The 15,386-nt window shown below is 42.2% G+C and overlaps 1 protein-coding gene across 1 annotated transcript in view; it reads right to left on the bottom strand.

The window, feature by feature from the left end:
* Window positions 1–327: 327 nt before the first annotated feature.
* LOC103364223 (plasma membrane calcium-transporting ATPase 1-like) overlaps window positions 328–15,386 on the bottom strand; it is a 58,188-nt gene continuing 43,129 nt past the window's right edge. The window contains exons 3-4 of the mRNA XM_008291272.1: window positions 1,800–1,997; window positions 328–766 (exon numbers count right to left, since the gene is read on the bottom strand). Coding sequence (XP_008289494.1) covers window positions 456–766; window positions 1,800–1,997 — 509 coding nt within the window. The 3' untranslated portion in view covers window positions 328–455. The remainder of the gene's footprint in view (window positions 767–1,799; window positions 1,998–15,386) is intronic.

The following is a 15,386-nucleotide window of genomic DNA, read 5'->3' as shown; positions in this document are numbered from 1 at the left end:
GTGAAGATTTCCCATGAGCCTCATCCCACACAGCCACATGTTTCAGTGTACTCTTGGTCAGGATGTGATGTCCTGGTCTGGTCCAGGGCCCTCAGTTCCAGTAAAAGGAAGTCTTAGCATATAATGATATGTCAAACAACAGCAGCACCTTTGGGATGAGCTGGAACTCTAGTGGCTAATCTAACATCTGTCAGCTAACACTGAAACATTTACAGTGAAGCTGATTAATGTGATCCGTCCCTGAATAAACATAAATAAGTTAACTGTAACCCAACAGTCTGATCTCACTGATGTACTTGTGGCTGAAACCTGAAGGGCTGCGATTCATTTTCATTCAAGCCTGAAGGATTCTGCTGAAACTCTCAAGACTTTAAATCCTTTTGTTTGATGTTTAGTCAGAATGAATCTTCCGGAGGCAGAAACAAAAAAGCAGGAACATTGGGTCATATCTGAGTCTAGTTTTTGTGCCACAGATTTGTTGCTTCAGTTCGGTGTGTGGATTTCGTACCGTACTTGATCTGAGCGATGTCTCCCACCACGATCTCGGCCACAGGGATCTGGATGACCTGACCTTTGCGGATGACTGTGAATTTTTGTTCCTGCTCGATGCGACTCTGCAGCCCGCGGAACTGCTTCTCCTTGGACCAGTCATTGAAGGCTGTCACCAGGACCACGATGATGACGGAGAACAGGATGGCGGCGCCCTCGATCCAGCCAGCCTGGGCCTCGCCCTCGTCCTCCACGCCACCGGCAACCTGGCCGCATGCTGGAAATAAATGAGGACACGTTGAACTAAATAACAGAACAAACTAACTGACTGACCAGGTTAGTGAAAAGCCACGACAGAACTCAGAGGAAAGGTTGAGCACTGTTTGTTCACACAAAGAGAGCAGCTCCACTCATCAGATTAATAAACAGCTCAGTCCTCCATCCCTCAAGGTGGACGTGCTGTCAGAAAGCTCAGAGAGGTGGTGAGTGGCGGTCCAACAGAGTCCTGCTGGCCGGGAGTTGCTCTGTGGACACTGTGGTTATGTGGTGCACACTTTAACCAGCCGGCTACTAGTTTCAAAGTGAAACTCTGAAATACAGAATATCTGCACAAATACAAAGTCACGTCTCAGTGAAGGAGGAGGCACAGAAGTCAGCAACTGTCAGTCAGCACTCACTACCTCCTCCTGTGGCAGCTTACAAACACCTTCTGTAGCAGCAAGGAGTCTTTCTGTTCTTGATTTAGGAATTTGCAGATCACTTCAAGTTCTGAGATGAGTTGAGACGGTCCATGTTCAGAGCGTTGGGCGTCGACAGATTTTCAGCGATCTTCGGGTCAGCAGACTGTGATGCTCAACAGCTTCAGCTTGTGTTTCTTGAAGGAGCTTGTGATGATGCTGAGGTCTGCTTTGGACTGTTGTCCTGCTGTCGAAGCCACTATTCAGCTTCAGCTTCACAGACTGCATGACATTTGTATCCTACATGTGCTCATATTTAGTGGGATCACAGCCCTAAAGCGTCAAAATGCTGCTCCCTTTGTTTCTAAACACATAATGTTAGGATTATATGTTACAGAGTTGAAAATAAACAAGAAATATAATTTATACTTGATTCAAGTAACTGCACAATTATCATATTTTCTGTAAATGTAAATTCCACGTGTTGAATCTTTGGAATTTCACTCTAATGGAGAAACACTGAAGTTTGATTTTCCCTTTTTTTATATATATACAAAATCTAACAATGTTGGGAGCTAAAAAATAAATAAGAATAAAATGTAATTGTAGGCTTGACAGTGTGAGTGCACTGACCTTCACTGTCGCCCCCTGGTGGGTGGTAGAAGGACAGGCCCAGTGAGATGATAGCAGCGATTTCGAGGATGATTAGTGTGACGTCCTGCAGGGCCTCCCACACCAGCTGCAGGAACGTCTTGGCCTTCTTTGGAGGGATGAAGTTCTTTCCGAACGCCGTGTGACGTTTCTCTAAATCCACGGGGTTACCAGACAGACCTGCAGACACAAACATGACACGTTAGTAATACAGCCCAACAAAGGGTAAAAAACATTTCTAAAATAAAACTGTTTGAGTCAAGAAGCAAGAATCCAAGGGCCACTGAGTAAAAGGAATGATCTAACAGCAGCCTGATTTCACCAGAACCCTTCATCAAGTGTTCAGGTGAAGGTTTCTGGGACTGGAAGCTCAGAGTAAAGCATTCTGCAGGACTCTCACAGTATTTATATCTACTATGCTTTGGAAATGTGTATATTCTTCTGTGCCTGACCAGAACCAAACTCATTCTGCAGCAGGGAAGCGACCCGGAACATCCAGCCAGAGTCACTATAAGAACTAGAACTTGAGCCAGCAGAAGAACAAGGAGTCCTCAGCAGATGGTTGAGGAACCAGACAGACCAACATCATGGACTCAGACATTAAGACAGAAGACACTGAGACAGACCGAATCCACAGAGGAACTGTGGCAAATTCTTCCAGATGCTTGAAGCAGCGTGTTTGCCAAAGACCAAGAAAAACTGAGGAGAACTGCTGGTCGCCCCAAGTGCTGATGTGACTCTTTAACGTGCTGTGCTCTCTTTTTGTTTGTTAGGGTTTTTTGTTCCTGTCACATTTTTCCTCACTGTGGCCTCCTGCAGTATAAAGTTCTGCCCCTCCATGGAAACAGAGCAACCCTGTGACTGTGACGTTATCATGTGACTACAGATTCTGGTGCAAACAGTTTGTTTTTGGCTACCTTTTAAATGTAAAACATGGGGATTTTGCTGAAATATCAGTTTTAAGCATAGATGTGGTTCATTTTCCCGTACAGACCAGCATGCGACAGGTGAGTAGTTCAAGAAACAATACAATGGCCAATACGTGGTGTCATTTTGGTCTTTTTTAAAAGATAAGATGCCTTTAAAATGTGCTGGTGGGTTTTGGGGTTCAGAGGATTCATATGAATTGGTTTTGAAGCTCTGGTTGTCACCCACATGTCATTCAAAGCAGCCACACCCTTAATTCTTTATAACTTTAAGCATTCGTACAATATAAACACATGAGTGCTGAAAAAACAACCTGCCATCTGTACAGTTGACCTGAATGAGGAAATAAGATTAGAAACTAAAACAGTTTTTTTTTTCTACCAGGCTGTGGACGTGTTTATTTCAGCTGTGGAAACTGAGACACTTTTGGAGCCTCAAGTTGAGTCTTGAGGAACTGCAGTTTTTGGCACTTTTGTTTTTTTTCTTCATTCCTCAGCTGCTTGAATGAAACTAGCATGACAACTATCTGATACGAGCTTCCTTCTTCCTGCATTTACTAAACCTTCAGTCTGAGTGCTGCTGATGAAATGACTCCTGTCTTTAACCTTTATTGGAAGTGTGTTGAGGGCAGAAGATGCACTATAGTTATAGTTATGAAAAGTCGAGATTGACCCACTTTTGTTGCAGGCTGCAGTATTTCCATACGCAGTATTTATTTGGGCGAATCCCCAGCACAGATCTGTCCCACCCAGAAACATTCTGTAATGCTGGATTCATTATTTCCTCCTTTTTTTGTCAGGAGATGTAACTTTTTTTAAAAACTCACTTAAAGGTCACATGAATGGTGAATTCAGGTGCAGCTTATCAGACTGGGAGAATAAATCCCGTGTTCACAGGTGAACTACGAACAGCTGTGAGGAGAGTTTTCTACTGCTGGGTTTCTCCAACCTTGTGACCCCTTAAAATGACCCCTCTGGTTAAGAAGGGTTCAAGCCTGCTGAGCTGCCATGACACAGGAGAGAAAACTGGAACGTTAAGAGTTAAGTCTACAGATATGAACATAATTTTACAAATGAGAACTATCTGTGACTCCTGCTCCTGTCAGTCACTCTGAGGCCTTGACAGGAGGGTCCTGAGCCCCCGGTCAGGGATCAATGCTGTGTGTTTGTATCTGCGCAGTGACGGCAGCCTGAGATGACCTGAACCCTCCCCTGCTGTAAACACAATCTGCTGCTGCAGCTGAGCCAAACAAAGCAGCACCTGATCAGACAGTGTGATCAGCTGACTCTCATGAAGCTAACGCTGATGCTCAATAAACACTTGTTTAAAAATCAAGGGGAAAAAAACGGTGACCATCTATAATGGAAGTCACCGTAGCAGCCGTGTACACCAACAATAGAACGATAAAAAGCTTCAATACCAGCAAACCTGTGTAAATATCAGCCGTCAGATTTCTTCAACTAACCGATGAGTTTGGCGAATTAAAAAATGGGTGTGATGCTTCTCTGTCTGCCTGCAGAACGAGTACTCCCAAACGCCTGCTTACAGAAGACCAAACAATATCTGAGAGTTATTGATTCCAGAGCTGTGACTGTCATTTTCCAGCGGTGACTCATGTCTAAGTGCTCATTCATTCTCCTTATAAAGACAATAAAAACACGGAGATTTCTCAGTTGACACGGCTGCTTACAGGAGGACAGACCAGGAGCGCTGCAACCATCTTAGAACTCCTTCTTGTTTCTATTTCAATCCGACTTTGCAAAAACACCATTTGCAGGCTGTTACAGTCTGTTAATTAACAGCGGGAGTCAGCAGCTCGTCTTCACCTTCATTCTCTCCTGACCTCGTTAACTCTAGCTGTGCTAAATGGCGTTTGCAGCACTTCTGACAGCACTCATCTACTTTATTTTAAATAAACGTGTTTATTTTGCAGCGAAACCTGGAAATCTGAGACTTCCTCTGCACGGCTGTGTGGGCAGCAACATGGCTGCTGTGGATTCTTGTGAAATTGGGAGATGTGCAGTGGAACGTGATGTGAATGTCAACAGACCGCACAGCCAGGATTTCTGATGAAGGCAGACTCTGTAAGTCGGCATGAACATGAGCTCAGGCATGTTTCTGTCCTCATATGTTTCAATAATGGCCTCTTACTCTCCGCTGGCAGACTGAATGAAGAGTTCCTCTACTCCATCTCAGGAAATTCTCTCCATCTGTCTCTCCTCTGTGGATGCAGCAATCAGGAGCGACCACCAGGTACCAGTTTCTGCCATTTTGAGGGTTGGTCTACTTTCAGACTATTATGCAGCACACACAGACGTACTCGTTTTCTAATCTCCCTCCTGATTCATGTCATCTAATCTTAATTGGATAGTTTCAGTGACAGAATTATTGAACGACTGAGCGCTGAAGGTGAAGATTAGAGAAGAGGTATGATGCGAGATGAGGAGAGGCCAAACGAGGTGAGGGAAGAACAGATTCGTTGTGGTGGTGAGATTAGATGATATGAAATAAAATGAGGTGACATGAGATTATGTGAGATGATGGAAGGTCTGGAGAAACTGCTGACAGATGAGGTGCGGTGAGATTTAATAAAACGACACGAGGCGTCTCATGTGAGGTTATTCAAGGTGATGTGAAGTGACAGAAATGAAGCGATGAGCAGAATCTCCTTATTGCCCCTTCTCAGATCTGTCATGAAACCTTTTTAACGGCTGTGTGAAGATAATTGCTGTGTACAGAAATCCGACTTCTTCCGCTCACATTAATCAACACAATTGTTATTTTACATTGTGATTTAAGTCAAGCCACTGCTAATTAAATGGCACATTTTAAACAACAGATATCGACTGCTTTCCCCCAAAAAGGGAATGAGGTTTACGTTGCAAATGCATTTAACCTTAATATTTAAACTTGTTAATAACCTAAAATTTTAGCTATTACACAAATTTGCCAAAGTGATTCAAAGATGAAGGATGAAATCCAATTAAAATCCTATTAAGTTAATTACTTTAACTACTGCGGTTACCAGACGTCAACAGACACATCATTTGTCATTTAGCTTCACTGTAGTCCTTGTCATGGTGCCCATTGCTCGTTAATTCTCTCTGACCAACACAAGCTGCCTGTAGTCCGACTGACTGCCTCCACTGGTCGTTACAGTATCAAACGGTAGCCTCCACCTGGTGGAACAAGCAGGTACTACAGCTAACCCATAATACATTTTCTGATACGCATGCTTTTGAAGCTTGGAGTCAACCGACTCTCTCCACAATACAGTTCTGACAGTGTTCTACTGGAGCTTTACAACAAGGTTCCCAACCACCTACAGAACTTTAAGGAACAGCTTGAATACAGAAAAGTACATTTGTTGTTAATGCACTATTCAGCTGTCAAGCATAAACTTTTGATTGATTTGCATAAATTAATGTATTTGAAGTGTGTGTTATGCAGGAAAATGTTACTGGATTGGAACCAGGTGTTGGCAGATAAATACATCGGGGACATTCCTAACTATATATAATACAAATTAACCTGATTATTTAAATATTAACGTTTAAACCCTACAACATCAGATCACAAGACACCCTTTGGTCTGATGTGACAGCAGATAAATGAAGATTAGACAAGGTGAGGTGGCAGATGATGGAAATGCGATGAGGTGAAGTGAGAGGAGATGAAATGAGTTAAATAAAAATGAAATAAAAGCAGGTTGGGGTGAAAGGAGCATGAAGAGACCTTAGGTGGAAAAACCATGAAATGAAATGACATGAGCAGAGTTTAACAGTGAGATGGTGGCATGAGGTGAAGTGATTTATGATACGGTGTGATTTTTAAAGGGTGAGGTGAGACAAAATTAGATGATATTTGTTTTGGAATCAACAAAAATCAAACTGGAACATTAACACAGCACGCCGCCACACAGCAGTGCATGTTAACAGAATCCTGTCTGAGTGACAGACCAGCTTCTCAACACGCTGACTGACTATTTCTGTGCTTTCAAGCTGGAGAAGAAACATCTTCAAGATGAGCAGGGGCACATGCAGAGATTTTAAAAATACACCAGCTGTCAAAGTCATCGTTAACAATGTTTCATCACGCTGCAGTTTAGTTCAAAGTCTGGTTTGATCATTTTGAAGGCGGTGACTGATGCTGAAAGCTACTGTCACACTAAAACAAATAAGAGCAGCATCACAGAGCACCTTTACTGGCTGTTTGATCGATACGAGTCTGTTTTTCTGGTTTAATGCTGTGATGGCAGGCTTCATCCAGCGCCTGGCATCGGCTCGCTGCTGCTGAACGTCCCCGTGGAGATGCAGATTAAAGCTCTGGGATGATGTTCCAATAACAGAGGAGCAGCTCGCTGCACACTCGCCTGTCACAGATGTTTATGTATTTCAGCTTCCAGCAGAAATGGACATTATTGGTCCAAAAAGAGGTCTCTTCCAATCCAGAGCTTTATCAGCCAACATGCAGCTTCATCTGTTACCACACACGGCTTTCACTTTCATTCATTCTCCCTCTACTACAAAGACAGCACTACAAAGACCGAGGACTGCTTCTGCACTCTGTCCTCCGTGCTGTCAGCGCTGCTTCCTTCATCATCCACCAGCTGTCTCTGCCTCCATCTTTACTATCTTCACCGTGCAGAGCGCTTTTCTTTCACTGCTGTCCCACAGCTGGAATAACAGGCACTGACACATACAGTCATTCTAATGTCACACTGAGCGTCGGCTTTATCTGACCCCCTTCAAGCACCAAAACCAGCATCACATGTTGAGGGTAAGGCTGCTACTAGCAACCGGTTTCCTTTCAATTAATCACTTGACTATTTCAGTTAATTAATCAATTTTTTTTTTACATTTTCCTCCAAAAAAAAAGATTGTTTAATTTAAGTTTACGTTATTGTGACAAACTGTACCTCATTATGTAACGCCGCACGGTACCAAATGGAAACACAGGTTTACGCACTAACAAAGTGAATTATTGGTTTTAATCACGTGCTCGTCTCCCTGCGTGCAAATGTTCCACCAAAACACATCCTTCAATTAGCCACGCCCACGATGTTTGTGATTGGTTTAAAGAGATACAAAAAAGACCCCCGTAACAACATGACAATGAGGTACAGCTATGTGAGAATATCTCCTGACTGAAAGATTCAGTGAAAATAAAGACACTCAAAGTCTTAACGACCTTAAGTGCTTGTCACTTTAAAGCGAAAGCTAACGGTACAACACACGAGACACAAAGTGGAGCTGAAATACACAAAGTCAGATAAATTATACTAATACACTCGTACTGAAGTGGTGCTCCATGTAACTCTCTCTGAACAGCACTAATTGGTCTTTTCATTAAAAAAAAAATAAATAAAAATCCACCACAAAAAAAGTGGTGCTGAACAAAAACCAGATTTGTCTTTTGACTGTATCACCTGGAGCGGATGTAAAAATTGATTTGGTTGCAGTTTTTAACAGAGTTCAAATGTGTTTTTTTGGCAATGAATATTTCATGTGTCTAGGGCTTAGGAATGCGTGGAAAGAAAGTGAATTATAAAGCGCAACATTTCAACCCACCCCTTTCTGTTATGTTACGCTGGCCTCTTTTTTTATTTTGTCGTCACCACACAGCAGCAGGTCTGCATGTTGCTTCTCTTGGTGCTTGTGCAGCAGATTTACGGCGTGTAACAAAGGAAACAGGAAACAAAGTTGGGTGCTTCACTGGTAAATTAAAACCTGAAACAGGATCTGGGCTCTAGCTGTAAGTGAAAGACCTCTATACACTGATGAGCTGTTCCACAAAGATTCTGGGCTCTGAGCAAGTTCACACAAACGCCACCTCTAGTTGTTAACCACATTTATGATGAGCTTTTAATGCTAAATAATAATAACAACAAGAATGAAACGCAGCAGGATATTTTATTTTACTGTAGGACAGAAAAAAAGCATCATAGTTGATAAAAGGGAATCAGATTCAACAGAAGAGTGTATTTTACAGGCAAACACAGAATACTTCCATCTTCAGGATCAACAGACTGGTGTCCACAGGACAGAAATCTGGTTCTAATACAGAGACGCACATCCTTTGCTGCAGAGTGATGCAATGGTTGAGCATCATAAGTCCTCAGGCTTATACGTTTTAAACAGAAACCCTGATGTACACGGCAAAACGCGATTTTAGACCCGATGCCGCGGCTATTTTCCGCCTTTTGAAAATTTTGCAGAACATAACACACGACTGCTTTTGTTAGTTTGTTATCGGAGGCGTGATAGAGTGAAAACCCCGATAGAAAGAAAAAGAAGAAAGAAGGAAAGACATGCAGAGTGTTGCATGTCTTGGTGTCTTTATCCCTCTTGCCGATCGCTCAGAGGAGCATTCTGCTTCAACTGCCAGAGACATGGATGTCCTGAGGCTGTGTGTTGTGTGTGTGTGTGTGTGTGTGTGTGTGTGTGTTAGTTACAGTGAACAGGACTCGGGTCACGCAGCTTGAACTGAATCTCAGATTGGTTGCTGACTTCTCACACCACAGAGCTTGAGAGGCTCTGACACGCCAGCAGGCCGAGGAACTCTGAACCTCCATACACCACGACTGTATGTGAGTGAACTCATTCATGTACAGCTCAGATTTAACGCTCGCTGACAGGTAGTACAGATCTTGGTGACTATTGTTAAAGAGCCACGGAAGCCTTTTAAAAATGCTAAAGTTTTTATGTCAAAAACAATACCGCCATAAACTGTAACTGAGAGTGACAATAACATTGAGGAGACAATTTTCTACGTGACAAAATCCACATATTTGTGTTAGTTGGGGTTAACAGTGCATGTATTTGTGCCAAATGTTTTCAGCACGCATGAGCACCAAACTAATGCAGGCATTGCATTTGTTGTGTGCAGAAACTCTGTGTTTCTTTCTGTAGTTTTGCTGAACACAGACCAACCGAAGCTGGAAAAACCTCCGCTGTCATTAAAAGCTGCTGTTTGGGAAAACTACAGTTTGTCAGATAACAGTAACGACCATGAACAAAGACAGGTGGATCGGACCAAAGCTGCACGCCGACACGTTCAACTGCAATCAGGGATGTTCTGGTTGTACATTGAATTTTCTCATATGTTTCAGACAGCATCACAATGTCAACAACAGTGAAACGAGAAAAAAGGAAGCACAGGGCAAACCCAGCTCCCCGTGGCAGCCTCTTGCTAACAGTTCAGACTGGGCCTAAGCGTTAATACATGTTAAGTGTTTTTAAAGCAGCGGATACGCAACCAAATTGTGCTGAAAGTAATTGAATCCCGTTACAAAGTTCCCTCTGTCCATATTCAGGCAGCAGGTCACAGAAGGCCTTTATACCAAACACAAGCATCAGCGGTCCACAACTGATCCAACATCTGCTGCCCACTACAAGTACAGTACAGTTTAAACACAGTGCTGTTACTTAATGCTGCACCTTAATGGGTACTTGTTTCATTATGGGGTCTTTTTTATTTCAGATTTGAGAGTTTAGGAGTATTTAGAAGTTAGGAGTGTTGGTAGACTTTTTAAAGAAAGTCACAGTCAGAGTCTGTTCAGTCATTTTAACAAAGAAAACTCTTAAAAACGGAGGAATGTACTGAGTGTGATCTACCGTTACATCCCTACTGTTGTATAGATGACCTTCATCACCCTGTGTGATCTTCACACCCACCAGTCACAGCTCCTAACAGACAGTAAGTAACCATAAAGCTATTTTAATAATCTATTCATTTTTGAAGTCGTTCATCATCTTCAGCAGCAGCAGCTCTTCTCTGGTTCTCCTATGAAAGGATTTACTGTTTTTCTCTGGATGACATCATTGTAAACTGAATATGGTCTTTGTTGGCTCTACAATGGAACAAACATCTGTAAACAGGAGAAACAGCAAAACGTCTGTTCAACATTCACTCTGTTTGTGCTTAAATGCACATGAAACCAAGCAGCCGATAATCAGCTGATGACACAGACGGCGACTGTTTCAGTCCATTTTTATCTGCCAGTTTCAGCTCAGTCCTGGAGGTTTGTTTGAAGAGGCTAACTTCACTTCACATGAGGAAAACAAAGCAAGAAGAAATCATCTCCTGTCTTCTTCTCACCTGAGCAGTGACAGAACACACTGCTGTTCGCTGGCATTTTCCCCAAATAGCTGTTTATTTTTAGGCCTGTACGTGTATTTTATGAAGCTCTTTGTGACCCTGATCCTGTTTAAATAAAGTTTACATGTAGCTGTTTGTCTCTGAGGCTGTTCACAATGTGATTAATCATTACCATTAACCAACAGAATGCACAGCCTGTGTGGCCAGGTTCAGTTCAGGACAATGAGTCATGTCAGCGTCCAGGAGCTGATTTTACACTCAGAAAGTTCGAGCATCCGAAAGAGGAAACATCTAATTATGACAGCGGGAACAGTGAGCTGTTACTGACACGCCTGACACGGTTAAATATAACGGTGTGAAGTGGAACTGCTAATATAATGCTGAGCTAAGCTGTTACTGAGCTAGTCAGGTTAGCTAACCAGCAGCTGGTTTTCTGTTGTGAGCAACATGATTCATCTCAGTTTCACTTCGGCAGCAACACTGACTGTTTACATGAACACAAGAAACCATGCATCAATGTGAGAAATCAGGTGAGAAGCAGATAAACCCCATGTGAAGCTCAGGTTTCATGCAGGTTTTCGTTCTGTCACACGATAAATGATCTCTGCAGTGCTGTCACGCTGGCAGCACACAGGGAGGTTTTCATTGTAGACATGTACTGTTGATACCTCTCTAGATATTCATCTGTGGTCTCCTTTCTGACGTTTCTTCACCAGATTCACCGGGTGACCTAAACATGCACTCACAGGACACAACCATGTGTTTACGGTGGTGCTGATGCAACTCCATCATCTGCCACTGCTTTAGCTGCACATTCTAAATATGAAACTGGCAAAACCTGGCAGGGTGGGAGATGGACACACATACAGGGTACTGGTGATGGTCAAGTCCATTGCTGGTTAGTGTTTCTTTTTATTTTGGTCTTTTTTTTTTTTGCTGTACGTGTGCAGAGACGTAAGTTAGCAACAGTTATCCAAATGTGTGTGCTGAAACAGAAAAACACATAAAGACTGGTTCATGCAACGTTGCCACAACGCTTCAGCCTCTCCTCATCGCTGCAGAGGTGGTGCAGACAGTAAAGGCTTGTTTGAGTCAGAGCAGTATCAGTACGCTAAAACCAGAGATCTCCCCGTCACAGTTTGTAGCTGCAGCTTCTTACACGCTTATAATAACTTAGCGGAGTCAGTTAAGTTATTATCAGCATGTAAGAAGTGGTGTTGTGTTAAAAACGGATTAGCCTCCATAGCCAGGCCATTCTGCAGTACAGAACAATCTGGCTGCACCTCATTATCATTCTGCTGTAGCTCTATCTGCTCTGACTTGTTCGTTTTAACAAATCACAGTCATCGTGGAACATCAGCACACAGGGAGGAAAACTCTGTGATTAAAATGGATAATGGAATAAATAGGAGGGAAAAGCAGTGCTGCCTTACTGCACCATCAAAGTCTTCAACAAAACTGGAAATGTTCAGTGTTTAGGTTGTTGCTCAGAGGTTCTGCTTTCTTGTAGTGAAGAGATTTTAAAAACAGTGACACGCAGATAGCAGAAGGGAAGGAAAAAGCATGAAATATGCAGCCAAAGGCAGGTTTATACCTGCAGTCTACAACCTGTGAGTCAGACTAAGAGCAGATACATTAATGTATTAAAGCTAACTTGAGTGCATCAGTGTTGAACACATGTGAGCAGAGGTGTTCGTGATATCAGCCATTGGTGAACTCCAGAACAATTCTGTTCTACAGGGAAAAGCCCACAACTATCGTTTTTCCCAAGTTTCTGACTCGGCTGTTCAGGGTCAGAGAAAGAGAGAGAATGGTGCAGCTATACAATGAAATACGATTTGACCAATTTTAAACAGGAAAAAGGAAAAGAAAATCAGTATGTAGCGGTCTGTGATGGCACGGTGACGGGTTACTACGGACAAATCCATGTATGGAAAACACTTATTCGATAAAATTCAAAAGAATTGATCAGACAGCTCACTGTTTGTAAATAGGACAACTGGAACATTTAAAATGTCACTGAACCGTAGTTATCTGTGGCTGCCACTCATCTCTGAAAAAGCAAATACAAAACTTTGCAAAAGTCATTTTTTGCAATTCATGTCGGTAGATTATTTTTAATGATCTTTTTAATGATCTGCTGACAGCAAGCCGTCTGATGATGAGACACATCCAACAGCACGCCTCCAACACATCATCGAATCGGAAAAACAAGTTGCCTTTCTGCGCCGTGTGCAGAATGAAATCAGTCAAATTAAAGTCAGAGCACCGACTTCCTTTTTTCCTTTTTTTTTAAAACAGTCGTATAATGTCCTCACCAGACTATCAGGTCTGGGTTGTATCTATTTTTTGACACCTGAATATCCTCCTAGCATTTCACTGCGTAATATTCATACATATAGAATATATAGTACATCTTAGTTTCAGTATTTAAAAAAAAAAAAAACAGACAAAAACAGATGAATTTGTTCATTCTGTCATCGTCACACATATATGACAATATGTCAGCCTACAGTTCCTTTTAAGACCATTGACCTATTAAATGTTTCTGACCTATATAATGTTGTCGCGCTGTGAGTAAAGTTAGATGCTGCTAACAGCACAAAACATGCAGCATAATCGTTTCTTCCTCCAAGAATAGATTATGTTCAGTCAAAGGGAGTTTTGTGGGAGTTTTGGCTGAACAAGATGGAAAAACAGGCCGACGTGAGTAAAAAAAAAGGCTGAATAAATTAGCTTAATTAAATGCTTAGCCTACAGTACAATTACAAATTAGGCAAAAAGTAATGATTCATTCTTTGGTGTAACACGTATGGCTCCAGCAGACAGAATCATTCAGGTCTTTTGCCAAGAATATTCCCTTTGTTGGCCGTTTGTAGGGAGCTCTGTGGGCTTCTCTTTGGTGCTGAATATTCAGTCAGATGCTGCACTTGAAGCTCACATGTGAAGATGTTTGCAGGCCACCGTGGACACTAACGGTTTGATGTGTTACTGGCTTCACCACAGAGCTCTACAAGTAACCGCTGCACACAGCTTCATCGGTGTTGGCTGACCAGCAGATCGCAACTCAAAGTCGACTGGACGATGAAACAACAGCCGCATGTACCACCGACAGGCAGTTCTTCAACGATAACAAGGAAACTGTTTTGATCTAATAGTCAACAGTTCCACCTAAATGTTTAGGATGCAAACCGCCATGAAAGCACATAACGGCAAAGCCAAGTTCAGTTGTTTACACAAACATCTTCCTTTATAATTATTAATGTTTTTGTGTGTAAATTGATTTATTTGAGTATTTTTCATGGTTGTGTTAAGATTAAAATGATCACTTGTGTACGCTGACAAAGAGGCTAAAATGGTTGAATTCAAAATAAAGTCCCTCTCCTGATCTTTATTAACCTTCTGGACTCTAAGCTATGTTTTTGTGTGTTTTTATTTGCTCCCTCACTGTCACTCATTCTTCACTGCAGCATAAAGTCCTGCACCTCGATGGAAACAGAACCACCACGACAACGAGGAAAGAGAACTCAGAAATGTTTATGACAGAATCTGGTTTGGGCAAACAGTTTGTTTTTGGCAAACACGTCAATGAAAGGTGTAGAATAAAGTGACTTTGATGAAACATTAGGATTTTTCAGATGAAACCAAAAGTCTCACATGATGAGTTCAAGGACTGTGAAAACGATGAAAATGTGACGATTCTCTCTGTTTCTGGCTGATAAATTGTGTAACTTTAGTGATTAAAAAAACAACATGTCATTCAAACCCACCAGCGGGTTTTGGGGCTGAAAACAGATCATTAATAATTCTGAGTACTGAGTGAATGAAAACATTTCATCGTGACATGTTTCAGGTGTATTTCCCGGTGATTCCAAACCGATGCTCGATATTGTTGCTTTTTATCGTGACGTGGTGTTTGTTCAGCACTGTAACACATGCAGCGTCTGTGTCGATGTATGTGATGATTTCTAAATGTCACGGTGAAGCCGTCTGTTATTTCAGAACACGTCCAAACAGCCAGCTGCTGTTACAAAGCAGTTTGGGTGGGACGCTGCCTCAGTACAGAGCACAGTGTTCCAGTCAGAATATCTCAGCCTGTTCTGTTTTGATTTTAAAATCTTAGTTTCATAAATCTTACAGCTTCATGGAAGTCACAGAGTGAATGTTAAACGTGAGTAAGCAAAGGGACATCATGCTGATGCAGGACGTGATGCTGCTGATAGACAAACAGTCAGTATGATCTGGACTGAAGGTCGATGACACTTGTCCAGTCTCACACAATCGGTTTCATTTTGTGTGTTTGCCCTCAATCTTACATTCAGGTTTCCCCCACTTTTTACCTCCCCCCCTCTCTGCAGTGAAAATATAATTACACTTTCTTCATTAAAGTGAGTAATTTCTTGCGTGGAGGACGCGACTACAGCTGTCCTCTGATTACTAAATGGAACAGAGCAATGATCTATGGAGCCATTAGGGGAACGGGCTGGAACTAATTTCAATCCTGGAATGGACCGATGGCTGCAAACACACACACACACACAC

The sequence above is a fragment of the Stegastes partitus genome, unplaced genomic scaffold, assembly GCF_000690725.1.
Source record: "Stegastes partitus isolate 25-593 unplaced genomic scaffold, Stegastes_partitus-1.0.2 Scaffold728, whole genome shotgun sequence".
Lineage (NCBI taxonomy): Eukaryota > Metazoa > Chordata > Actinopteri > Pomacentridae > Stegastes > Stegastes partitus.
This window is presented reverse-complemented; position numbering and strand designations above follow the sequence as displayed.